Genomic DNA, 26972 nt, shown 5'->3' with positions numbered 1-26972 from the left:
CCCACCCTCCACCCCCGCATGCCCTGCGGCTTTCACCTTTCTCTAAGGGGAGGAGGGCGCGCTCCCCGCTTCTAAGCCGGACTCTCTTCCGGCCTGAGGGGAGCAGCGAGCGAGAAAAGGCGCCGCGCGACCGAGGGAATGCGGCAGCCAGGCGGCGGCGAGCTGATCAGGTGGGCAGGCAGCGGCTCCCGGGCGCGCGGCGAGGAAGGGGTTAAGCGGAGGGAGACACTCCGCCAAGGAGAATTCAGAGCAGGTGGTCTCTGTGTGGGAGGGCGGCCCGCGGCCAAAGGGATAGGCAGGCGCTGCTGCCGTTGCTGCCGTTTCGGGGCGCCAGGCAGTACAGGAGAGCCGATCGCCGAGAGAAAAACTTTCCCCGGATCTTTTTCTCTGCACGAGGAGGAGGAAGACGCAGGCACTGCCCACCCCCGGCTGGCGAGAAGCTGCCGCTGCAGCAGCAGTGCAAAGGGGGGGGGCTGATTCTCGCGGGGATCGCCGGCACCCTGCAGGAGGCGGAGGAGGCGGCAGCGCGGCGCGGGAGGGGAGAGACGCCCCCCGCGGTGCCTCCCCGGGGGAGTCCGGAGGCGCTTCTTCCCGCGCCGCCGCTCCGGCCTGAGCAAAAGTGAAGGAGGCGAGGCTCCCGCCTCAGCCGTCGCTCGGACTCGGCTTGGCGCCGGGGCTCCTCCGCCACAGGGAACGTGCCGTCCGCTCTTGCTGCGGAGAGCCAGGAAGTGTCCCCCCACCCCACCCCGCGCGCGGAGTGTGTGTGGCGAGGCCGTGTTGCGTCGTGGAAAAAGAGAAGGGGGGAGGTTATTGCGAGCCCCAGCTCCGGATCTTGCTCGGGTATCTTTCTGTGTATGTACATTTGGAACACACACATCGGATCCCCTCGGATCGACTCGTCACCCCTCCTCCGCACGCGCGCGCGCGCAAACACCCCCCGACAGATCATGCCGCGAGCCGACGGCCGGGTCCTGGGAAGGCGCCCTGCTGCCACAGGTAGCCGCGGCGGCCCCGCGCCTTCGCCGGCACGCTTGGAGTGAGAGCCGCGACGCGCGTCCACACCCGGAGGAATCGCACGTATCTCCCCCCTCCCCAAAAGGGTGCGGAAGCTTCTGGCTGAGGACCCCCGCCACGCGCGCTCACTCCCGCCGCATCGTGCCCCCACCCCCACCCCGAGCTTTTCCTCGCATCCCAGGATGAATCGTTCTCCTCGCGTGCTGGGGAGGCCGACGGAGCGAGCGGCGGCGCAGGCGAGGAGCCGATCTGCTCCCGGGTGGGCTCTTCTGCAAGGAGGAGAGCGCGCCGCCGCGAGGGTTTCGCCTGACCAACGGCGCCCAAGTGCTCGCAGGAACAGGCGCAGCGCCTGCTGAATCGCCGAGGAGCTGAAAGGCCCGGAGAGGAAGTCCGGAACCACCGAACTGCAGGGCGGTCGGGACTTGTGGCAGCACCCGGGAAAGGGGCGGCTCCCTCCGGCTGCGACCCCGGGGATACTTTTCAAGCGACTCATTTGGTGCCCGTCGGGTTTGGGAGCGCCCTCTTTCCTAGGACGAGCGGGGAGGTTGGAGTTTGGGAGATAGCATGTGAAAAAGAAGACATTTCTCTCCATCGCGCCCGCCCCTCGGGATCCTGTAAGAAATAAGACTTATGGTGCCTCTGGACTTCGGGATGAGAAGCACCGGATCCTAAAAGAAGCTCGACGGGGCCTCTATAAAGTAGCAGTTTGAAGCTGCCTTCCCCCCTTCAGAAGCCTGATGCTGCTACTGCCTGCCGCTTGGCTCTGCTGTGAAGGGAATGCAGCTGTGCTCCAGGCGCAGCTGGAGCCCCTCTGTGCCAGGAAAACACCCCCCTGGTAGTTGGATTGTGTGAAAGTCTGGATTTAGGGGGCAGAGAGGGGGCGCCACCCTCTTTGGCCCATCTGCTGGCCCATCTGGGGAAACCTCTATAAGGATGCTGGCCGGATGGAGAGAGCTGTCTACAGGGATAAGTGCTACACTTTGTTGCCTCCTCTTCTTCTGGCTCCTGTATTCTCATCCACCCAAGGAAGGTACGTTCGTGCCAGTTTCATACACCACTTTGCCACTTTACCTTATGGCCTTTGCAGAGAGAAGGCACTTCCATTACTCCGCCTTCAAGGCGATGCACAAATTCGAACCCTGTGATGGGGCTGGGATGATCTAAATAGGGATCACTGTCGCCTCTAAGGTCCTGAGGGTTATCCTGGGGTTGCTGGCGAGGAGGAGAACATGTTAAAACACATCTAAATGCCTGCCCACTTGACCATGATCACCCCTCCTTTATTTAGGTTGAAAAGAGCAAGCAGAACCAGAAAGGCACATAGGGCTTTGGACAGAAAGGCCTTTCAGGCACCCAAGACTCCTCGGATTTTATAAAAGCACCTGGTAAGCTTCGGGCCGGTTGGTATTTTGAAGCAGGGAAGATGTAGGCCACCCCACCCACCCACCCTGGCAAAATGTCAGAATTGCTTTAAGCACAATACATATTCCACTCCCCCCCCCAAAAAAAACCCAACCCAAGTATGGGCATAGAAAACAAAAGCAAGCAATTGGAAGCTAGCTAAAATACTGTGACATAGTGGCACCCAGGTCATCCAAGGGACACGGCCTGGGTTACCTTTTCACAGATGAGAGTCCTTTCAAATTAAAATCAGGGATCAAGACTCCAAGAACACATTTGGTCATTTTATAAAAGGCAGCAAAGGCAAAATTGAGGAACTAGTGAGGTGACCTCACTTCCAACCAATCCCAGGTCTTCCTTCCCTGGTTTCCTGAGGTCATTTGAAGAATTTAAATTTAAAAGGCATAATACACAATCTACACATTTCCTAGAGTTTTTCCATACAGGAGGCAGCAGCATTGAATAAAAGAGTAAACAGTGAATTTTAAGGCTTTACTTCTGTGCAAAGTTGTGTGGGAAGAAGGCCCATTGAATAATGAGGGCCTTCAAGCCAAAATTTGTAAGCTCAGTCAAGCTACATGTGCAATAACAATCCTCCTGGAAGGGAGATTTAAGTAGCAAATTTCTCATTTGTAAACTGCTTTGAGGTGTTTTGTTTGTTTATTTGTTTTTACAATTGAGCAGTTTATAAATTTTATGAAATAATAAAATAAATATCTAAGAAGGATTCAGAACTCAAAGAGCCAAATATCAGGGCAGAAGAATGGTGGTTCTAGCCAGGAGAGAAACATTTGCACTTGACAATCACACCCAAAAGGGAAACCTTCATGAAAGGAGAGATCTGGAGGACTTGGGGAAAGCTGTTTAAATCCTTATCTGAGGCTGCAACCTTTTATATCAGGGATGGGGGACCTGTGGCCCTCTAGTTGTTGGAATATCAACTCTCGTTATCCCTGACATTTGGCCATGCAACAACTTTTGGAAGGCCCCAGGTTTCCCATCCCAGCTCTAGATGCACAAATCTGGGAGTAAGTCCCACTCAATTCAGTGGACTCGTTTCTGAAGATCTGCGCATGGGCATGCACAATGGGCTGGATTCAACTCAGTTGCCCTCCCTGGCAGAAGCTTCCTCTAGCACAATGCGACTTTCCACTCCTCCTCGTGGATGTCTCCTGTGACCCTCCCCAAAATGGTTGGAGGCAGGAGAACCCCCAGAACCGGGGAAGGAGAAGGCAGATCATTCCACGAAGCAAGCAGAAATGTTTTCACTAATGGAGCCATCTGCCTAGGGCTACACCGAATTCCTCCCTGTGACTTCACATTCTCTCTGCATCAAACTCATTTTCTGTGCCCACCCTGTTTAATGGGGGGCAGTTCGTGCCTGCTGTGTTGCTCTTAGCACACTGGGTAATCACTGGGTGATCTCCCACTGACGCTTTCTAGTGGGCTGAATAATTTTGCGTGGCAAACCTTTACTGGAAGGGCTCAGGTCTGTTGACTGCTAGCTGCTTTGAGCAGTTCTGCTGTGGGTGACAAGTGACATGACCATGTTTGCTGCATGGAGTTTGAAGATTGATTTAATCTGATACTTGCAGTCCAGTTGGAGAAAGTTTTAACATTTAGGCTGAGTAGCTCAAGTAGCAAGGCATGCATGAGAGAGAAAGCACCTCAGTCTGAGGAAGAGGGGTTTTTTGCATTGTTGGTTTTGATCTAGACATTTGATTTAGACATTGGCTTATTTCTAGGATTCCATTTCACTTTCACGATTAAGTACTATAACATGCTCAACATGCACTTAATTGCGATGCTTCTGGAGAGAGAAGGAAGTGAACAGAGAAAGGAGCTTCTTTGTGTAGGTAAACACTGAGGCGTAGGGATATGTGACCTTCAGGACATGCTATCTTAATATATCAACCCACTTTCATTGATATTTGGTTGCTGAGATGCATCATGGAGCTTGATCAGGTGATGGGAAAAGCTTCTGCTTGAGCCCATAGGGAGCCAGTGCCAATTGCAGTAGACAATACTAGACCAGCAAATAGGTCTGGCTTCCCTTAAGATCAGGTTCTAACCCTGTCACTAGCTTTCACTTGTGATGCTGAACACATTACTTTGCCACAACTGGGTCTCTTTCTGCAGCCTTAACACAGTGACCCACAAACTTGCCATTCTTATCTTTAAGCAGAGCTTATTTTTTCCTGGTCCTAAAACTCTTCAGTCACAGGTAGCCAGTGTGGTGCTAACCCCTACTTTAAGCAAAAGCTACCAGTGGGAAAAGGAAGGAGGTCTGTGATGAGTGAGGTCTACTTGAAAGTCCCAGAGTCCATTAAATTTGCAGTTTTGGTCCTGAAAGAGATTGTTTTCCAAAGGCAAGAGCCACCTAGGCCTGTGTGTGGTTGGGTTGTTAATGAGAAACTAGTTGCTATGATTTTCTGCACTCAAGAGAATGATATATCACCTCTTTGACTTCCCAGCCCACTTGATTAGGTATTTGTTTACAGAAGAGTGCCCTGGAGACAGTTGGTTTCTAAAACTCTTTAAAAAGCGCAAGCCCACAACTTTGGGAGAGGAAGTCAAGTGCTTTGTTCACTTGGCTGCCCCCCCCCCTCACAATGAGGAAAAGACCCACCCATGTTCACTATTAATAATTCTGTGGTTCAGTTTTGGTTCACTCAGGGTCCCATTTTCAGATGATGGCTTCAGCTTTCCAGGTTTGCGGACATCTATCAGAAGAGGAACCCAATGTCTTTCTGTCTATTTTCTATTTTCATTTTGACTTACAACAGAAAATCCTAGCCATGTTTGTGTCTGAAACACTCCACATAAAGCACCACTGAGTGATGAATAGGAATTACACAAGGAGTAGACGACTAGAAGCAGTTGGCAATTTGCATGGGTAGCTGCTAACCATCGTTTCCTGGGTTCCCCCCCCCTCTCCTGTGTGTGCAAGAGCCACTGAGCCCTGTTAAGTAACTGATTTGTTGCCCTTGGTTTCCCCCAACTTCCTTTCCCCCAGTTTACGCTGTGTAACAAACAGCTCTGCGAGCCCAGAAGCTGCAGGAGAAATCCTGTGCTGATGTTTGCTCACCCAGAAACATAAAGAGCACTGTCAGCGTAAACGTTCCACTGAGAGCTCCCAAGACAGGCCTCCTGCAAACCAGGATGCGAGGGGCACTTTGCAGATCCATGTGGATCCATAAATAATGTCACAATTAGCAACTGAAACTAAACACTTATGCAATAATTCAGATGATGCAGCCTCAGCCAGTCAAGCAGGAGCTACTGTATGAGTTCAGTGCCTTGCCAGAGCCCTAGGTGTGTTGTAGGTCATAAGGCCAGTTGCTGCACAGCTTCTTTGCCTGGACAGTTTGTAAAGCAGCTAAGATGGGGATTGCTTGCAGTTCATTGCTATGCCTCCACGGCAAGGAAACCCGAGTGCTGGGATGTGTGTGTGTGTGTGTGTACATATCACCCCCCCCAAAAAAACAGACTTGCTTTTAGATGTGCTGTACAGCGAAAATTCTAAGAAGAATCTCATGAATCCAAAACTAGCTATGTGATTTTTGCCTGAAATCCAGCAAAAAATTAAACAAATGGAAGCAGCATTGATCCATAAGAAAGATTCTGAAATCCACAGTGGGGCAATAGCTTTAGGCGGACCGAGGAAAACGTCACAAAACAGAGCAAGTGTTTTGAGTTCTTCAGAACTCTTTGTTGGTTGGATGCTAAGCAAAAAGGGCGGAAGAGTAAAAGCAATACAGAACCCAACTGGCTCAATGTTGTAGTTGTGAAGTCTGCATTTAGACTCAGCGGCAAGCTGAAGATTGTGGACTGGATTACACCCCATCTAAAACAGTATCATAGCACTTTAAACAGGGATGGCTTCCCACAAAATATCCTGGAAATTATTGTTTTTTAAGTGTGCTGAGAGACCCCATTCCTCTCACAGAGTTACCATTCCCAGAGTGGTTTCGCCAGCAGTCCCTTTTCCCAGGGAGTTCTGGGAAATTATAGGTCTGTGAAGAGAATTAGGGGATTCCTAACAACTCTCAGCACCCTTAAAGGTAAAGGTACCCTGACCATTAGGTCCAGTCACGGACGACTCTGGGGTTGTGGCCCTCATCTCACTTTACTGGCCGAGGGAGCCGGCGTACAGCTTCCGGGTCATGTGGCCAGCATGACTAAGCCGCTTCTGGTGAACCAGAGCAGCACATGGAAACGCTGTTTACCTTCCCGCCAGAGTGGTACCTATTTATCTACTTGCACTTTGACGTGCTTTTGAACTGCTAGGCAGGCAGGAGCAGGGACCAAACAACGGGAGCTCACCCCTTCGCGGGGATTCGAACAGCCGACCTTCTGATCGGCAAGCCCTAGGCTCTGTGGTTTAGACCACAGCACCACCCGCGTCCTACCCTTAACAAACTGCAATTCCCAGGATGCTTTGGGCGAAGCCATGGCTGTTTAAAGTGGAATGATACTGCTTTAAATGTATAGTGCAGATTGGGCCTTACCTGCTAGGTCATGAGCGGGGAACTGGATTTGGCTGGTGGGCTAGATCCTTCCTTGCCCCACCCCATGACCCTTCTATGACTGGTGGGCAGGGCCACCCATCTTTCAGTCACCAGGTGTCAAGTTGAAAGGGCCTTGTCGTTGATGGACGTCAGAGGAACTGTCTTTCAGCACCCATCGGCTGACGGGTGCTGAGAGATACCACTGTGAAGTCTGTTAGCGGTTTCAATACAAACCTTTGCAAACAGACTTCAAAGTAGTCGTACATTGGAAGTCAAACAGAATCCGTTCCGGAAGTCCGTTCGACTTCCAAAATGTTCGACTTCCAAAACGCAGCTTCTGATTGGCTGCAGGAAGCTCCTGCAGCCAATCGGAAGCTGTGGAAGCCCCATCGGATTTTCAGCTTCCGAAAGAACATTCGAAAACTGGAACGTTCAGTTCCGTTTTTTGATCGTTTGGGAGCTGAAATGTTCGACTCCCAAGGCATTCGGGAGCAGAGGTATGATTGTAATGGTAGCCAGCCATGCCTTTACCTTCCTTACACCTGATGTCACATAAGATGACAGGCAAGTGGGCACTGTTTGGGGGAAATGGCTTCATGGGCCAAATTAGGACCCCTTCTAGGCCTCATTAGGCATATGGACAGGAAGTGTCCCACTCCTGTTTTAGGCCAAACTTAATATACTGTGACAAAGAATTGACGGCTTGGGAAACAAAATCAGGAAGAGTGACAATTACTGCTCATTTCCATCTAAAACGGTCTTGTTCAATATGTGCCATGGTTGTGTTTTTCAGGACTTTTGAAATTGCACAAGACCTGGAATGCCTCCATTGCAAAAGAGGTTTGCTCTCGTAAAGTGAAATATATGCTGTGTAAATGCTTAACTCTGCTCCAGTTTCAGTCGAGACCAAAGTTTGTTAGTTTATTTCAGGAATTTATCCCCCACATTTCAGTAGATGTCTCAAAGCAGCTCACATACAATGTGTAACATGTAAAATGTGTATTAAAACATCAGAAGAGGGAAACACTAGAACAATATTCATAGTGCAAAGGTATCCTGAAATAAAACCATTTTAACCCAGCTTTTGAAACTTAAGCAGGGATGGTGCCTGCCTGATTTCTAATGGGAGGGAATTCCACAGATGTGAAATTTAGAAGAAGCAAAAAGCAGAGAGTTCCAGTAGAAGTGTCACACATGACAAACTACACAGGGATTTAATGTCGTTTCACCATGGTGCGGCAATGTGTGAATTAAAGCTCCTGCTTAATGCCTTTTTGCTTTGAGCAAACCATACTTCATATGTTGTTCGAGCTTCTCTTTGATCAGCCAAATAGGTGGTGGGTGGAGAGATGTCAATAAAATATCTGAGTCAAGTGTAGACCCAAAGCTAAAATTTGCTATTTTTGGCTTGCCCTTTTACCCAAGGGAGATAATAAATATTTCATGCTTGCTTTAGATGAGTTGCATGAGGATTTGTGAGTCCAGTTTAATGCCATACTCTGCAGATATAGAGAGATACTGTATACACAAGTGCTAACTGTTGGCTATGCTTACAAATAGGGGGGGAAAATACATATCCAGAGATGGAGAAATGCAGCTTCCCCTTCCCCCAGAGCTAGCATAGAGTAGGAAAACCATGAAGTGAAGAGATATTATTCCCTTCACCTCTATAAAGGATCAAGGCTTGCTTTGTGACCAATATGAGATCTGAACCAGGGCCTCGGAAACTCTTAACCTCTTTATCAGATCAGTACTAAACTAGTATTGAAACTCTGCAAAACATCTGATCTGATTTCTTTCTTACTACTGTAGACCCCGAAAGCTGTCCACCAATCAGAGCCCGGTGGAAAATACCAGGAAGGCGGAGCCAGCTACAAAAGGGTGGCTCAGGCAGGGGAGCCAGTGACCTATTGCCTCCCCATGAGCTATCCAATGGGACGATCCATGTGTAGAAGTCTGCATCTGAAATACTACAGATCAGGGACACCTAACAGCCTAATAGGGGGAGTCTTTTTGTTCCTTCTATTATTAAACAACTGGAAGCCAGAAAACCTTGATCTGCCTTAAAATGGCAAATAATCTAGTAGAGCCCATCACTTGAAGCCTACTTTCCTGGAGCATAGGTAAGGTTGGGTCTGCATGGTTGCATTGATGGGAGCCAATCCAGCAGTCCTGATGATGCAACCCTGTTGCCTTAACCTCACCACCACCCCAGCCAGGTAGGCAGCAGTGCCACCTGTTGCTACTGTTGCCCACCGCTGGTTTAGATGATCTGTTACTCTCTTGGTGGGCTCACGTGTGATGTGGCTTAGGGTTGGTGCATTAAGTCTCCTTTAGGACAAAGGGTTGCTATAGATCATTTTCAGATCCCTTCCATCCCCACGATGCCAAATCAATTCATCTGAAGATAAAGAAGGATGTAAAAAATGAAGCGCATTAGTAGAGCGATGGTGCTGAGACTCTGACGTGACAAAGCATTCCATTGATATTAAGCAAATTGGGAGAAAAGAGCGTTCAGCAATTAGCGTACTCAGAAAACTAGGAAGCCGGGTGTTAAAAAGCAACCATTTTTATTCCAGAAAGAATTAGCTTGGAATAAATTGTACCGTCTGTTTCTACTTTTGCAATCACTGACATAGATGATAATTGCCTTTCTACACTTTAGGGCATATTTCTGAGATCACAGAACATGGCAGCTATCCCTTAATGTGCTTTAATCACCTCTTTGCTCAGGCAGTTAAAGAAGTTGAAGTGTTTCCCCCTCTTTCTTTCAATCAATATTTTCCATATTTCCCCCCGTTTTATTTCCATTTTGATTTGTCCCTCCTTTCTTATTGTCCCTCTTTCCTCCCTCCTCCCCCCTCCCTTTTCTTGATTATAATATATGCCAGGGACAAATGCACTACTTCATGGATGAAGAACATCAGGCCCACATGCAGCTCTCCAGACTTAGCTTCCTGACCCCTGAGGTTCTTCCCAGGCCACATGCCCTCTTCAGCCACAACCCTTACCAGCCCTACCATACACACTCCGTGAGTGTTTCTGCCAGGCAGAGCTCATACCTTGCTTACCTGGACGGATGATGGATAGAAACAGGTCCACGGTACAAAGGTAAAACTAGCATTTATTGATGCGTCTACTTTTGCCTGTGACCCTGCCCACAACTGGCCCTCTTGAAGGCTGTCCAGAAGGCAGTTGGCCCTTAGGCTTGCCCCCACCCCTGCACTGCTTGAAAGATAGTAGATAGCAGGCTGGGGTGCCTAATCACAAGTAAATGTACTTTCCTGTAGGCATGCCTACTTGTTGCTTCAAGCAACAGTCTTAAAAGGGGCAGCATTCCTTGCAATGCCTGCATAGATATTGCAGGACACATTGCTGGTAGCTGAAGCAGCTTTCCAAGTGGGGGCAGAGCTGCAACAGTAGCCTCCTGGCAGCAGCATGGCTGGGAGGCAGAGTAAGACCAGGGCTGTCTGGATGAAGTGGTGTAGCCAACCCAGTGCTCCTGCTGGCAAACCTACCTCAATCACAATTCTACGAACAGTACGCAAACTGAAACTCGACCATCCTTCAAAATCCGCACTTCTTCAATTTATGCCAGGCTGTTCTCTAGCCAGGTAAGGTGTACAAAAAAGAAAAAGAGTATGCATTAGAATAAAGTGCGGATAAAAATGCATGCATATGTGAAAATAGCATACAAAAATTATAATGTCAGGAAAAATTGTGTGCATTGCAAGGCAAATTTGCCTACTTACATTAGAAATTTGCACTGAAATGCTGCTGCATTCTCACGAGGACTTGTTTTTAAAAGATTATTCAGAAAATGATGCAGGAATATGAGGAACTGAATGTGGAAAAACTGGAAACTGAAAAAACACACCCTGAGATTGACAGGTTTTCCCATCTCTTTCAAGGGGACTACCTATCATCTGTTTGAAAAGTTGCTTACAAGCAAACTTGTAAGACATGATGGGCAGGTGCAGACTCCTTAAGACTTTGGGATGTCTACTGTGAGTCCATGACTGGCTGCTATACCTGGCACATACCCACTCTGCAGTCAGGGGCCTGTGTTTTGTCCATCACATTTTACATTCAGTTGGGCTGCGAGAAACACAACCGCTGTGTGAAACGGCTCCCTCAGCCACATTGGGTCACTGGAACATCCCAATGTGGGTAACTTGTGGCACTTGGATATGCTGATGATAAGGAGTTGTTTAAAGCAAAGTTACTATGAGTCTGTTCCCTGCTGATGTCAGTAGCACTAAGCAAACCAGGCAGAATCAGTCCCCAAGTCATCATAAGCAGGAAAAGGTATAACAGAGCATGCAGCAAGGTAAATCATATCCAGTGAATGCAGTTCTAATAGAAACGTCTCAGCCGCTCACATCTACTTATTCAGATAACAAATAACTCTCTCTAGGAGAGAGAGAGAACAGGGAGCTGGAGATTGAATGTATATATTACAGTCCAAATAAATATGAAAAGGCTGCTCCTTGTGCCGGTATAAATCCTGATGATCGCATGCACTTCCGCCACTGAAGAAGATGTGAGGAAATGAGAAAGTGGTGTTGCCCATCTAATAGGGAAGCAGAGGGGCTTTTGAACTTATTAAAAGGGGCAGACTATAAATACAGATATGCGGAGATATGTATCTTGAGTATATTATACTCAAGGCCCAGGGAGAAAGTAAAAGGAATTCGGACAGACGGTAACACAAGAAGTAACAATAAGGGGTTTATGGCCACCAGGCCCAGTATTTGTAGATCTGCATTCTGTTTCCCTGCTCTGGATAACAGCTGATAGTGCAACAAGCAACAAGAAGAGTATATAGAGATTGGAGGAAATGTTTGGAACATGCTGTTATCAGGGTGGCCAGGCAGGCAGGTAGGAAGGCCAGCCTGCCGGGCTGCCCAGGTAAATAGGTGGCAAAGACAAAGTGGAATCCATAGGAGCAATCTCTTGCATGCTTGCTACACAAGCAGCGAGTCTGTGTGAGGCCAACCCATTTAAATGGGAAAAGGTGAATGTGAGGGTGTTTTGCTGCTGCCCAGCCCCTGCGTGGCATTCCCCGAGCTGAAAAGTGGAGAGAAGAACAAAAGGGCTTTGGGAAGCCCCGTGCTGGCTAGAGGTGGCTCTCCAGGTAAAACACTCGGATGCATGGCTGGCGGTAATCCCTGCTTTGAGATCCCAAGCCCCCTAACAGCATTTGTAAAGGAGATAAAACCTTCTGTTGAATGTCTGGGTTCAGCTTCTCATCTGAATTTCACCCCCTGGATTGTTGTGCACAAGTGCACGAAAGTGTTTCACGGAGAGTGGTTGCATTCTAAATGTAATGTGTGTGATTGGCGCAGAGTGATTTTAGGCTGCCTCTTTAACCCCATAGGCCTGGCTCCTCATGTCCTGCTCTGGCGAACAGGCTGCATGCTTCTCCTGTTCTGCTGGGATTCAGTCTGTCTCATTTCCCAATCTCTCACTGCAGGAAAGGAGCTGGAGGTGGGGACGTGTGAAATCACAGCATTGGACAGAGATATGAGCCATCCCAAGAGGATGATCGCCAGGCAAACAGCACGGTGTGCTTGTCGGAGGGGTCAAGTGGCAGGAACAACGAAAGCAAAACCTGCATGTGTGGATGGTAAGAGAGCAAGGTCTCCTTCTCCCTCAGTTGATTGTTCCAAATATCTGTGGATCAGGTCCAACAAGGAATAAGAACATCTTTAAACGTGGAGAGAAATGTTGAGGCTTCTTGGTGCTCGCCTACTGATATACATCACAGTCTCTGTGAACTCTCCAATGCTAGCAGGGACTGCTGTATTTTCCCCACTCTAAATCTATAGGTCACTGCCAGGGGTGCTGAAACTGAGGTTTTTCTAGTCAAAACTAAGATCCAATAGAGTTATAAAAAGAATAAAGTTATTACATTCAGTTTTGGTGCGAAACCTCGAGCCTGCGGGACAAATGTGGCCCCCAAGCCTCTCTGTCTGGCCTCAGGGACTCATCCTAGGCCACAACCCCCCACTAGCCATGTCTCCTACTGACTTTGCTTTGCAACACCCTTGAGTGTTTTTGCCTGGCTGGAATGTGTCCTTGATAATGCCTTTTGCCTTTCGTGCTGCCTCAGGAAAGTTGCCCAGAAGGGAAAGTGGGTCTCAGGCTGGAAAAGGCTCCTCACCCTTGGACTGGTTTGGACTGATGTGCAGTGCTGCTCCATCTGCCTGCTTCAAGAGCCCCCTCTCACTTTGAGGAGATACATAAGCGTCTCTTCTGATAAGCATGTTGTTGTAGAGCAGTTATCGGTTCTTAGCATTTCTAGATGTCCGCCTGAAGAGGAAGCCCATCTCTTTAAAAGCTCTGCAACTCAAGAAGAGCGTGCAGTTTCTCTGCTTCTCATTCTGCCGCTCTGCTTGTTCACTCTTCCCTTCTTTTCCACCCATCACTAGGTAACCTCATGGGCTGTGTGCTATAGCGGGTGGGATATCAGATTGGACTGCTTCTTCTTCTCTGCTGTGAGCATCTAACGAGACAGAGGCAATCTCTGGGAGAAGGGCAACTCAATATCTGTGTGGAGGCTTTATTGGGACTTAAAACACTGGACAACAAAAGTTCTGAAGAAGAGAGTAAGAGAGAGGGGAGCAGAGTTTATCCACACTTACCTTTTGCCCTGCTCTTTCCAGGCTGAAGTCTGCACTTTAATGCTCTGTGCTGAGCAAGCATCAACTTGGATTGAAGTTTGCTCCGATTCAGCTTTAAAGAGTGGGTTTCCATGGGGAAAGCTCTGGAGCAAAAAAAAAAAAAAAGAGGGCGGGGTGCTTGGACACAGAGCTTTAAATTGCAGACTATGCCTGGAAACCTCAGGGAAATAGCCGTGCGTTTTGGATTCTGAGACTGAGGATAAGCTGCTCCTGAGCTGCATGGAAATGGTTTGACCCCACAAAATCATTACTTTCCCATTCTAGGAAGCTACTTGATCATATTTTGGGAGCTACTGTGTAAAAACAAAAACAAAAATGCACTGGATTCTCTCTTGGACCTTAAGGTCTTACAAGAAGTTTCCCCAAGGCTTTGGCGTGTGGGCCTGTGTTACCTTGTGTTGTAATGTGTTGAGATTGTGCAGGAGTGACATGCTACCTAGTGTTGCTATGTGTGTGTGGGAAGGTGTCCCCTGCCTGTGGGTGGGTGCTTGGTACATGTGGCGAATATGAGGCTATTCTGAGCTCACAGGTGGCCTGTTTTCTCACGTTAGGGGGTGTTATGACCACATCATAAAGCTTCATAGATTTGATCCACTCTCCCTTTTCCCCTTCCTTCTTCCTTTGCTTTCATTTCCACTCTGTTCCCCAAGGGCCTTTCTCGATGATGAACAAAATATGTCTTAACATTGCCACGTTATGCGTGCTTATATAGAAGTAAGCCTCACTCTATTTAAGGAAGCAGTTAGTATGTGCAGGCATGCTAAACTGCTTTGTGGAATCCCATTCCCATGAAATGGAGGGGGTGGTCTCACTGGTGGGGAGAAAACAGACTCATTTGGGAGGGCAGTTGGTTAACTGCACCTTTATCGTGGTGCAGTGTAGCACAATGGTTAGAGTGCTGGACTGCAACATGGGAGAGCAGCACTTGAATCCCCACTCAGCCATGAAGCTCACAAGGTGGCCTTGGGCCAGTCATAATCTCTCAGCCGAACAGCAATGTGGTGAGGATAAAAACAGAGAGGGAACACCACTTTGATCTCCTTGGAGAAAAAGTGGGATATAAATATAAAAATAAGTAAAGAATTGCACTATGAAATTGACATATGAAAAAGCCCAAATCTCACGTTTTAAACCTGTGCTTAATTTTTGTCCTCTCTCTCTCTCTCTCTCTCTCTCTCTCTCTCTCTCTCTCTCTCTCTCTCTCTCTCTCTCTCTCTCTCTCCATACTTTCCTTCCTCCTTACCTCCCTGGCTACGTTCGGCAGCCCAGATCATTGTCAACAAACAGTGGTGCGGAATGGAGCCTTGCGATGACGGGGAGCAGTGCACTTTGTTAATAAACCGTTCAGGCTGGAGTTGCACTCGGCAACTGGGGCGAATAAAAACAGTCACGGTAAGCAAACTGCCCTGGGAATCACTGAGCAAAACAACTTCCTCCTTTGGGGACTGAGCCGTGGGAAGTGAGGGATGGCAGGAAGAAGTTGCCAAAAGCAGGGGCAGGATTTTTGCTAGATGGCATCTTGTGAAGAGAGAGAAGCAGCTTGTGAACCAAGGAACTTCTTTTTGGGCCATGGCAGATCTGTATTGGCTGCAGCACTCGTGTTCTGCCTAGAGCAATTCTGTAGATACCAGCTGTGCAGAAATACCACAAGGCAAGGTCTGTTCCTGTTCCTTGTATCCAAATCCTGTAGTATAGCCCTTTTCGGTCATTCTAACATTGCATGGAGAATAGGGATGTAATCTGATTCTTGGTACCAAGGTATGGGGAAATCCTTCAAGCAAGACTACAGGCCAGTTAGAGGCTTGGCCAGCTCAGAGCAAATTTCACCAGCGTCCCTGGTAGGGAATAAATAGTGGGCGGGATATTGGACTGGCCTGCCCCCAACATCTCCTTTCCTCCCCACATTGTCTGAAGGAAGATTACATATGCGTTTGGCTGAAGATGCTCAGAAGGTCTCTGTGATCCAGAACCATGCCCAGCCAGGGATCCCAGCCACAAGGAGGGTTTCTAAGCACATCCTGGCAAATAGATGAAGAATCTATGGGTGTGGCTGGCAGGGACGGGATGTCAGAGGCGAGGCTAGGGTGCATTTATTCCCACCTGCCTTCTTTGAACTAGTTCAGAAATGGGATGTAGCCTACCATCTGGATTTTTGAGAATCTTAGCTTTCAGAACACCATATCCAGAGGGCTCTTTTGCAGGGTGGGGGGTCATCACAATGGAGCAAGGGGGGAAAATGCTGGGAAGCAAAGGATGCCTGAAGCGACGCTAAGCTTTTCCAGAATATGTGGTGCCGTTATTTCTTCCCGTTTATCCTGTGAGTGGAGGGCCTGGCCCTTCTGCCTGTGGGGAATCAGCCTTGCTAATAGAGTTGGTACATGGGCCACGCACGAGGGCTTTGCCAGCTATTAAGATAACTCACTTGCAGGGACCCACATCAAGCAATTTGTTTTGTTGAGTTCACCGCGGGCTCAGGAGGGATCGTGCTTTCCGAGGGCCTGTTAAAATGACTGCTGCCTAGACAGGTAGAGATGGATTTGGGTGGATCTTAAACAAAGCTCTCGGCGGTGCAGAGAGGAAGTAATAAGGCCTGCAAAACAAAGGAGCTCCATTTTTTTCCTCCGTGCAAGTTGACAGCAGAATAGTTAAGAGTCCCGGATTACTGCCTTGGCTTTGTGCTGGGTGTGTTGAGGTGCGGCTTCGGCAGAAATGAATGTGCATTAAAGCAGTTTTTTCTTTATTCCTAAGGGAAACTCCAGTCACTCTCCCTCTGTTCAGTTTGCCAGGCTTCAGCCTGAAGACCGCGCCCATGCTTTAGAGTGCTTTAAGGCACCTCCCACGCTGTTGCTTTCCTGGTCTCTCTCATTCATCTCCTTCTCCGCCTGCTGCTCTAACAGGTGGGGGAAGAAGATGAAAGGAGGAGTGGGCTGTGAGTGCAACTGCTGCATCCCTCCTTCCACCTGTCTGTGTTTTATGGTGGCTGTTCCTCCTATTGCCCATGTTCAGACTGCGAGTGCTGTTCTGTATGTACGGTAGCTGCAGTGGGACCAGTCTTACGCAGGAGGGAAAGAATAAGGAGGTTCAGGGGAATAGCAGAGTTTGCAGGTGTACAAAAAACATGGGAGGGGGGCCTTAAGTCCGAAGGGCATTCCCCCACCCTAAAAGCCTAATGAAGACTAAGCGTGCTAAGGTCGTGGAAGAATGACTGACCATTAGCAAGGGGGTGGAGGGAGGGACAGACAATGGAAAATCATGTGGGATGAGAGAGGGAAAAGAAGGGAGTATGAGGAGGAGGCCATGACTGAAACGTGGAAAATGATTATTCTTCACAGCAACATCCTATTGCAGGTCCCATCAGGGGTAAGTGTTAGGATTTTGTGTTGCCATTCTTTCAAGAAGCATAGGGTGGCATCCATGTGTTGCTCCCCTCCCACATTTTATCTTCACAACAACCTTGCAAAGGTAAAACCTAATGAGAGGGACTAGCCCAAGGTCACCCATGAAATTTGGCAACCTCTGTAGATCAGGAATGGCAGGTTTGTTTGCTTGTTTATTTTGTAAAATTTATATACCACTTGATTGTAGAAAAAAAACCTCAAAGCGGTTTACAGAAAAGATAAAACAATAAAAAACCTAAAAAACTTACAACCATAATTTAAAGCAGGCAGTTAAGCCCAAATTAGAATATACTCAAATTAAAAACTCACACAAACTTTCCAAACATCTGGGTAAAGTTAAAGGGACCCCTGACCCTTAGGTCCAATCATGACTGACTCTGGGGTTGCGGCGGTCATCTCGCGTTATTGGCTGAGGGAGCCAGCGTATAGCTTCCAGGTCATGTGGCCAGCATGACAAAGCCGCTTCTGGCGAACCAGAGCAGCACATGGAAATGCCATTTACTTTCTCGCTGTACCTATTTATCTACTTGCACTATGACATGCTTTCGAACTGCTAGGTTGGCAGGAACAGGGTCCGAGCAACGGGAGCTCACCCCGTCGCGGGGATTTGAACCGCTGACCTTCTGATCAGCAAGCCCTAGGCTCTGTGGTTTAACCCACAGCGCCACCCGCGTCCCTGCAAACATCTGGGTAGATTTGTCTAAATAAGAATGTCTTCAGCAGGCACCAAGAAGAATTCAGGGGTGGCTATCTTAAATGAGTTGCACAAATGTTAGCACAGACCACCTTCTGTTTCTTATTTCAGTTCGTTGCAATTCAGAGCATGTCACTTCTATATCGGAAATGACACAGGAAGTGGTTCCATTCTCCCCCTGTGGGGATTCAGTGCTGATGGGGAACAATGACATGGTCAAGCCCAGGGTTGCTGCTCTTCAGAAATCTGGGGAAGCGGAGATGTGGTGATGCTGGAGAACCACTTCTTCATACAACCACATTCACAAAGGTGGCTTAAAGCATAAAAACAGTTTTCCTGGAACACCTGAAGCCACCCTGTTAACTACAGGAGAGCATGGGGATTGTAATTTGGGTTGTTCACCCTTTTCTAGTAGTTTTGGGGAACAGGCACTTCAGAACAGCATAGCAGTGCTTTTTTGCTGATGTTGGGTAGCGGGGAAACTTGAAGTTTCATTTGAAAACCTGTCCCACCCCCTACCATTCTAGAGCTGAGGATTAGCTTTGGCCTGCCAAGATACTTGTGATGCCTCCAGTCCCACTTTCCTACGTTTGGGGCCTTTGCAGCCACAGCTGGCCTATTTCATGCTCTCCCAGCCTCTCGAGCTGCTTGGCTGTGGTCCACCACCTGTCGTGGGAAGGGACGTAGGGTCAAGAGTGCACCCAGGAAGAAGAGGGGTGTGTGCCAGTTGATTTCTTATTCATAAGGCATCGGAGCTGAACTGCTCCTTTAGCAGCACCCTCCCAGATGATCACACGGATCCAGGAGCAGCTGGCAGGCTACTTGGATGTGCGAGGCCCAGCAGCCTGTGCTGCAGTCAGCTCAGTAAGTGAATAACAATGAATGGGGAGCTGGAGGTTGCTTCAGAAGCGCACTGGGATATTTTATTAATGCCAGAGGCTTCGAGGTTTAGAGGGAGGTGAGCGATGCTCCCCACAGAAGAGCGGAGGTGGGCATTGCCAGGCCAAGCCTGTTTGCCTCCCTTGTACGTTTTGCTCTGGGGATCAGTTGGGCTGCTAAGAGGGCTCCTGCACCTGTAAATAATGGCGCTGAAGAAATTGCACCAGATGCAGATTCCCCCGCTGGCCTCCTTCACATCTGCTGAAATTCTTCCTCCCCCCAGTGCAACGCTTAGGGCAGAAGTTAGGCATCATACTTGATCCACGGAAAATGGCAGCCCCACCTCAAGTTCTCACACCCATATTACGATGCAAGCGTATTGTGCATTTCCCCGTTCCATGCTGCCACACATGGGGGGGGGTGGAGAAATATATAGCACGATGATATTGCCATGTGGGTGCATGTGTCTGAACATTATGGAGATAAGAAAGCAAGCTTTGGGGGAGGGGTGGGGCAAGGCTGATCAGTTGGGTCCTAAGCTGGCCCTGCTGCCATCATGTAACAGCATTGGGGTTGATATGGGCGCAATGATTTTGCTAGCTCCAGCCTCGGGCAGTGATTTACCTGCTGCACCCCAACCTTCCACCCTGGCTGACAAGCTGAGCAAGTCTGCAGACATGGCAGGAAAGCCACATCAGGATTGGGACTGCACTAAAGCCATCAGCTTCCCATCACCACATGTAACGGGAGCCATTCTATATTAAGTGTTGTATGAAGAAGTGCATTCTTTTTGTCTGAATTAGCCACCAATCAATTCAATTGGGTAACCTGGAGTTCTTCTGTTACGTTCAATAAATAAGAAACCCTCTCCACTTTTTCCTGCCTCACACATAGTTTTATGAGTCTCTGCTCTCCCCAGACACCAGCTCCCACAGCCTGAGAGTGGAGATGAGTGTTGCACCCCATAGTCAAAATCAACTGGCCTTAACCGTCCAGGGGTCCTTTACCTTTTTACCTCTTACACCTGATTGCCTTTCTTCATCCTAAAAACAAAACAAAACACCAAAACACATTGCCATTTCTTTGTAGGAAATGCGCTCCAACCTGTTAATCATTTTCATTGCCTTTTGATACACTTCCCCCAGCAAATATATATATAAAGAGACAGGGACAGAGAGAGGAAATGTGGTTTACCACAGAGCTACAGTCACCAGTACCTATAACAAACTACATGGTCTTTCTACAGCCTAAGTATATGCAATTAAAATAATCAAATATTCTCCCTCTATTTACCCTTGCCTACATGCCTGCTTTCCAATGTAACACTTTCTTTACCCCTTTCCTCTGCTGTCCCCATTTGTCCCTTTCTAGATTTTAAGCCCGTTGGAAGCAGGGGCTTTTCAAAACCTGTTCTTAGTGAAGTGGCATGTGCATAGATGGTATTATATAAATAAGAACAATTATTTCACATTTGAGTTATTTCAGAACTCTCTGGTGGATGCTGTCAATACTGTGTCGTTGATTTTGTTTTTATAAAAAAATATGAATCAGCGGAAGGACTTAATATCTTGTCGCCTCCTCTTTCCTGCCCAGAAAAAGTGTGTCTAGATGTCTGTCTAACATCTTCCCATGAAGATCAACACAAAGAATGCATTCAGTTTCATCCTCCTCCAGTAATTCCTTTCACATCTTTGTCCTCTTAACGGTCTGACTGCCTCCTGGCTAGTTTCACGCTTCTGTTGCATTTAAAGAAGTTTTAATCATTGACATATTGTTTTTAACAATATGGTGCTCTAATACTTTTGGGTTGTTTTTTTTTTTTTTTGCTTGCTTGCCTTATTGTCATCTTAAATTTGTTTTTTTTTCCAAAGAGTTTCTTTTATTCTCATTGGGCAAGACCCATTTTTTAAAAGAAGCCTTCTTGTCTTTTAAAGCTTCCTTGACTCTGCTCATTAATTCTGCTGGCATTCTCTCGGACTTATTAGTCACTCTCATGTTCTGTGGTGTACATTCTAACTGAGCTTCTATTGTTGTGGTTTTAAATAACTCCCTGAAGGGATTTGACCCTCTTGACTCTCTAATTCAAGCTCCTCCTGTTTAATCTCCTTAAAAAAGTTTCCTCTTTTAAAATTAAATATAACTTTTGGATTTCCTGGACAGCTGTGGTCAATCTTCCCAGTCAGTCTGATATGTCCAGTGTCACCCCCTGGAGTCCATTCTCTGACTAAGGCTCCTCAGGTTTGAGGAGGGAGCCAAAGACAGTTTTGACAGCCTTAGGTCACATGGCATCTGCACCATCCATTTAAAGTACTGTCATACCTTGTTTTTTTAACAGCTTAGTTCTGAAACATTTTTGCTCCCAGACGCCAAAAACCTGGAAGTGACTGTTTTGCTTTGCGGAATATTTTTGGAGGCCGAATGTCCGACAGGGCTCCCGATTGGCTGCAGGAGCTTCCGTGATTTGGATTCTGAACATTTTGGTAGATGAACGGACTTCCAAAACGGATTCCGTTCGACTTCCAAGGTACACAACTGCAATCCACTTTAAGAGTCATGGCTTCCCCCAAAGAATCCTGGGAACTGTAGCTTGTTAAGGGTGCTGAAGGGCCCCGTTGTTGTTGTTGTTGTTGTTTAGTCGTTTAGTCGTGTCCGACTCTTCGTGAAGGGCCCCAGGAGACCTTAATAAGCTACAGTTTCCAGAAATCTCTGGGAGAAGCCACAACTCTTAAAGTGATATAAGTATGTTTTAAATGCATGGTGTGGATATGACCCTGCCAGGTTCTCAGCAGCAGGAAAGAAGGGAGATTGGAAAAGCACTCTTGTGTTCCATCCTTTTGCCTGGCTTTTTAAAACAACTTCCCTCCCATTAGAAATATGGGGGGTGGTTTTGCAGGTGAGGCTGAGAAGAATATGGATCTTTCGGAACATACCTTTTGCCGGTCCTCTCTCCCAGACCCTTCAACTGATGTTGAAGCTGGTACGTCAATAGGGCCAGTATCCTGGATGTTTCCACATTGGTAGGAAGAGAGAATCTGACACCTGATCTCCCTTTCTGACACCAGAGCTCTTTCTGTTGCATTACCCTTATATTTACAAATGTGATGACTTGCATGTGCATTTGCACCCATTCCACGTATGGAAAGTTAAAACCACCCAATATTCCAACCTTTTCCTCCTTTGGCTCCCTCTTCTGATTTCTTTCTCCATCAAGATCTCTCCCAGAGTTTGCTCAGAGTTGTATGTTTACTCCCCAGCACCAAATTATTTTATAGACCCTAAAGTTTCCACACACAGTGATTCAGTGGAAGAGTTGATTCCCCTTACGTTTTCTAGTTTAGTGTTAAAGTGCCCTCTTTAACGCATAGAGAAACATCACTCCCAATATCCCCCTCCTCATTTTTTTCTGCATCCTGGGACATCTGATTTTCCTTTGTCCCACTAGGTTTCTGAAACACCCACCCTCTTTATGTTCCCATTTAGCACCAAGCCCTCCACTTCCCCCATCTTGCCCTGGAAGCCTCCAGCTAGCATTGTTTCATAAACAGAACATTAGGCCCCTCTCCATACATCATTCTCATGTGCAATTTTCACCCACAACTCTTTGGTCTCATTAACTGGCTGTCATTTCTTCCTGTATGCCCTTTGCCAAGATCTATCCTCTCCCTTACTTCCATGACCTGAAACACTGACACCATTACCCTCAAGGGACAAGTAACATCCTGAAACAGAAGGTCCCCCAGCTCCTGGCAGCTTCCTTTCAGATCTCTTTCTAGAAGATGCTCCGCAACCTTTTGGATCTGAAAACACCAGCAGTCTCGTTCCATTGCTGTTCAAGTGGAGCCTGCCTCTTTTGTGCAGGCTCAGTCTCTCCCCAGAAGTTCCCTAGTGCCTAACAAATCTAAACCTTTCCTCCAAATGCCACTGTCTCATCCATGCATTGAGACCCCGCATGTAATTCTCCGGCTGTTAAGGGGAGATAAATCCACCTTGGGCTTTCGGGACAGGGGATGATGGAGGAGGGGTGTGTGAGGAGCGGAGAGACTCATCCATATTTATCAAACACAATCGCAGATTTGGCAAACCCTGTCCCGATCGCCCCAGCTCTTATTTTGCATTATTAAATATTCATGCAAGCTGGTTGACAATGTGGGGTTTGCACATTTTTGCCGCTGAATCATTTGTGTTCAAATCAGGGGGTTCACAGAAACCCGCAAAAAGAAAAAGGAGGAAAGCGCCTCATTGGAAAAGGTTCAGAAAAGGGCAGCCCCGATGATCAAGGGGATCTCTCCTATGAAGAAAGGTTGCAGCATTTTGGGACTTTTTAGCTTAGAGAAAAGTCAAGTAAGAGGCAACATGAATGACGCTCGTAAAATTATGCATGGTGTTGAGTAGCTGGGTAGAGGAAAGTTTCCTCCCTCATAACACTCGGACCTGCATGGTGGAAGATTTGTGGCAGATAAACTATGGAACTCTCCCCTGCAGGAGGCAATGATGACTGCCAACCTATATGGCTTTAAAAGAGGGCTGGACAAATTCATGGAGGAGGGGGCTGTCAAAGGTTACTATCCATGATGGCTGTGCTGGGCCTCCACAGTTTGAAGCAGCAATGCTTCTGAATACTACCATAAGCTGATGGGAACTACAGGAGGGGAGACTGTTGCCATGTCCATTTTACAGGCTTCCCACAGACATTTGAGTAGCCACTATGAGAACAGGATGCTTGAGTAGAGGGACCACGGGCCTGAGTCACCGGGTTATTTTTATGTTCTTACTTGAAACTGTAATCCACCTGGTTGTGGCCTTTTGCAAGAAAGTTTGTAAGCAGGGACAGGGCACCTCCTGAACCTTCCTTATTGGGAGCCATGCACAGCCTCCACTCTGTAACTTGCATTCACTTTCCTTCTATAGAAACTAACATTTTACGAGGAAGCACTTTGGAAAGCTCACAGAACAGAGAATGAGGGCAGCGTTTCTTTTTCATCCTGGAACCATCCCCATAATGGGGAATTGAGGTTTCTCATGCCAAAAAATTAATCGGGTTTCTACTGAACTCTGCAAAAAAATTGAATAAGTGACTCCTACTTTTCTTTCTTTCCTGTGGAAGAATTCATACTAATCTAGTCCTCTGGGGAGAACTCTTGCTCCCTCCTCCTTTTCCAAAGCTCCCAAACTCTTGCATACCGTTCTCCAGCCCAAAGGAAAAAGCCGAGGGTGAGATTAAGGAGGAAAATCTGGAGCGAATGTGCTTAAAGCTGTTACGATCTGCCACCTGCGAGTGCTGCACATGTCGGTGGGACTTAACAGGATAATGGCAAGCTGATTAGGCGCAGGTCGGTGAGTGGGCCACCTTCCACTGCATCTTTGTACACAGCTGAACGTCCAGAACTCACAAGGGGCTGGGAAAGATAGGAATTCCTTAGCGGGTTTCATCTGTGCTCTTGAGCCGAGGCTCACAAAGTGTCCATCAAACCTCTATCACTTTTCAGTACACCCATTCATGTGTTCCACGGTCATGTTTGAATGTCACTTGTGTCACACGTCTGGGCTCGTAAAGCTGAACATCCAAAGAGCCTACTGGCGTTGGGCTGTTTGTAGTGAACAGGAGGAAGGAGCTGGCCCCATAGAACAAGAATGGGACCTAGCTACATGTTACATCAGGGGTGAGGAACCTGTTTCAAACGGAGAGCTGTGTTCTCTTCCAGGCAGCCTTCCAAGGACCACATGTCAGCGATGTGCACAACAAATGAACAGGAGGCTAGTTTTTACACATACACTCACACAGCCCTTGGTATCTTCCATTCAGACAAGCAAAAGGCCTCAGCAGAATTCAAGGCCACAGCAGTCCAGCCAGGCAAAAACAGTCTGGGTGTGTGAAGCAGGATCAGTGAAGGAGTGGGGCCTGAAGAGAGGTCCAAGGGCCATAGTAGACTGCATTTGGCCCTTGGGCCTGAGGTGCCCTACCCCCATGCTATGCTATGCTAATGATGCAGTTGGCAAGCAAGTTTGGCCTTTAAAAAAAAGAGAGAGAAAAAAAAGAGAGAGAGATGAGGGCAGGAGAGAGGGCATTGTGCCACCTGTACCACAGCACACAGCCAATTTTGTCATTGATGTAATGTCAAGTTTGAGGTGCATTGTTAATCAAATGGTACATCAAAATTAAACCTTTGATATGGAACATCATGCCATAGGATCTATGGCATGTGGAATTTACATTTGAAGAGTTGTACTGCTGAATATTTGCATTCAAAGGCACATACACTACTCTGATATTGTTTTGTGAAACACTTGGTTTGGCTTTTGTTCAGTGGAGGGTGTCAATGTTCCCCTTGAGCTCCTAGGAGTTCCCAGTTGGCCCATGGAGCTGTCTGACTGAGGTAGAACGATCTGAAAAACTGGGAATGCAGAGAGAAAAGACAACAGGTTGATCGAGAGCATTATCTATGCTGACTGACTTGTACAAAGTAATGCTGCAACTGATATCTTCTAGGCTTGTTCACATGTTACACCGGACACAGGTACAAGCTATCTTCATAGCTGCCAAGTCCCGGTTAGAAAAATACGGGATCAGCAGTGCTGGCACCGGAAGTCGCTTCTACGCATGTCCAGACATGCATAGAAGCAACTTCCAGTGCCGGCGCTGCCTGATTTCCGGTGCCCAGACATGGGCAGAGCGGCACTGGAAGTCGCTTCTACACGTGTCCAGACATGCGTAGAAGCAACTTCCGGTGCCCAGACATGGGCAGAGCGGCACCGAAAGAAATCCGGGGGAATTACGGGATATATCGCCATTCGGGATAACAGTGGGAAACGGCTTTAAAAATGGGGGTTTCCCGGGGAAAACGGGAGACTTGGCAGCTATGGCTATCTTAAGTACACATGTACAAGGTTTTGTGTGAAAGGCTGTTGCCTGAGGCAAACTATGACTCCAAGAGATTTTACAATAAAATATACCCAATCCCTTTATGGCTTCTTCTTCTCTAGGTCTCCTGACAGCCATGGTGCACCTGCCCATGAGAGCAGCTTCTCTACTTCCTGCACACTGATGCTGCAGTTCAGCGGTCAAATCATCTTGGGGGAAAAGGGGCGACCAGCTTCTTCAACATGGGTTCATCCCCATGAATTGGGGCCCATGCCAACTGTATTTCCTCTTGTGCCTGAACATGGAACACAAAGGCTACCAACAGAGTATATTGGGGTTGTACCTGTGAGATTTCCTCCACTTTTTTCTTTCCCTTTCTTCCCCATAGCAAATATAACTGTTTCTGGCTTATTTTGTGGTTTTCTAAATATGAAATGCAGTTTCCCCTAGATTCCCCCCCCCCATGACGACAGAGGATTTGTGCCACTTGGTGCTGTACTGAAGATTTCTACAGGCCTCTTGGATTTGGGGAATGGCTGCCTCCTTCAGACATATGGCTGTGACAGACTGAGGCAGTTGCTAAGTGTCTGGGATGTTCTCCAGTTGCTGTGAAGAAAATGTTCTCTTTTCCCCTGTGCCTCTTCCTTTCACTTGTTCGTTCTCTCCCCCTCCCTCCCCCAAATCCAATGGAGATGAGGAGATTGGGGGGGGAATGGTACGCGTCATGGCTGCCACTCCTGACTGTGGCCTTCTCTGCCTACATAGGGGAGGAAGTTCACCAAAGGCATGGGGCGCACTGTGAGAAAGAAAGAAAGAAAGAAAGAAAGAAAGAAAGAAAGAAAGAAAGAAAGAAAGAAAGAAAGAAAGAAAGAAAGAAAGAAAGGCCCTTGTGAAATGGCAGGGTAAATAACGTGGACAAAAAGAAACAAAAACAAATGTGTGTATTTAATGAGCTTTCCTCTTCCTTTTGCGTTTACAGCTTCTTATTTATCTCCATTTACTCATGGCACCTGCCCAAACATTCCCCTTCACCACTAAATGGGAGCAAGCTCAAAATCTGAGCAGAATTGATTTAACATGATTAGCTACATGCCATTGATCATGCATTCTGACTGGAAAAAGATATTCATTCATGACTGGTTTTAGAAAAGCATAAAAATCCAATCCAATTTCCCCCCTCAGACTAGATCGACCCATTTGAACGGCCTTGGAAATCTCTGAAGTTGTTGGTTTTTTTGCTAGGCATATTGCAGCCCTGGGCCTTTGAAAGAGATCCCTCTTCAATGTTTGAACTTACTGCAGTGCTTGCTTCTTCAAGCTATGCTATGTAGGAATTAAAGCATCCAGGTTACAGTTTCTCCCATGATTGATTTGGGCTCTAGTATTAAACTGGAAGTGGAAGAGAAACTACCGCAAACCAAAGGTTTAGATTAAGGCAGAGACCTTGTCCTAATTCAGGCTTCCTCAACCTCGGCCCTCCAGATGTTTTTGGCCTACAACCCCCATGATCCCTAGCTAGCAGGACCAGTG

General features: G+C 47.5%; 1 protein-coding gene across 2 annotated transcripts; it reads left to right on the top strand.

Annotated features, from left to right (window-relative positions):
• The first annotated feature begins 246 nt into the window (after positions 1-246).
• On the top strand, positions 247-25853 carry LOC118088786 (chemokine-like protein TAFA-5). 2 transcript variants are annotated; one of them, XM_035122856.3, is made up of 5 exons: positions 314-2044; positions 7720-7766; positions 12403-12555; positions 14877-15004; positions 25565-25853. In XM_035122856.3, the coding sequence occupies exons 1-5, from the start codon at positions 1959-1961 to the stop codon at positions 25571-25573; spliced, it is 423 nt and encodes a 140-aa protein (XP_034978747.1). In that variant the 5' UTR covers positions 314-1958; the 3' UTR covers positions 25574-25853. The 2 variants fall into 2 exon arrangements, with proteins under 2 accessions (XP_034978748.1, XP_034978747.1); XM_035122857.3 differs by lacking the exon at positions 7720-7766 and having other exon boundaries at positions 247-2044.
• The last annotated feature ends 1119 nt before the right edge of the window (positions 25854-26972 follow it).

Source organism: Zootoca vivipara, chromosome 7 (assembly GCF_965207765.1).
Source record: "Zootoca vivipara chromosome 7, rZooViv2.hap1.1, whole genome shotgun sequence".
In the NCBI taxonomy this organism is placed as follows: domain Eukaryota; kingdom Metazoa; phylum Chordata; class Lepidosauria; order Squamata; family Lacertidae; genus Zootoca; species Zootoca vivipara.
Note: the sequence above shows the minus strand (reverse complement) of the source record. Positions and strands in the feature narration are given on the sequence as shown.

Bases quoted from the DNA above. Each gene is read 5' to 3' on its own strand.
- LOC118088786 (XM_035122856.3), top strand. From the start codon at position 1,959: ATGGAGAGAGCTGTCTACAGGGATAAGTGCTACACTTTGTTGCCTCCT. The intron at 7,767-12,402 runs GTTTGCTCTCGT...CTCTCACTGCAG, and splicing joins ATGCCTCCATTGCAAAAGAG to GAAAGGAGCTGGAGGTGGGG. The intron at 12,556-14,876 runs GTAAGAGAGCAA...TACGTTCGGCAG, and splicing joins AAAACCTGCATGTGTGGATG to CCCAGATCATTGTCAACAAA.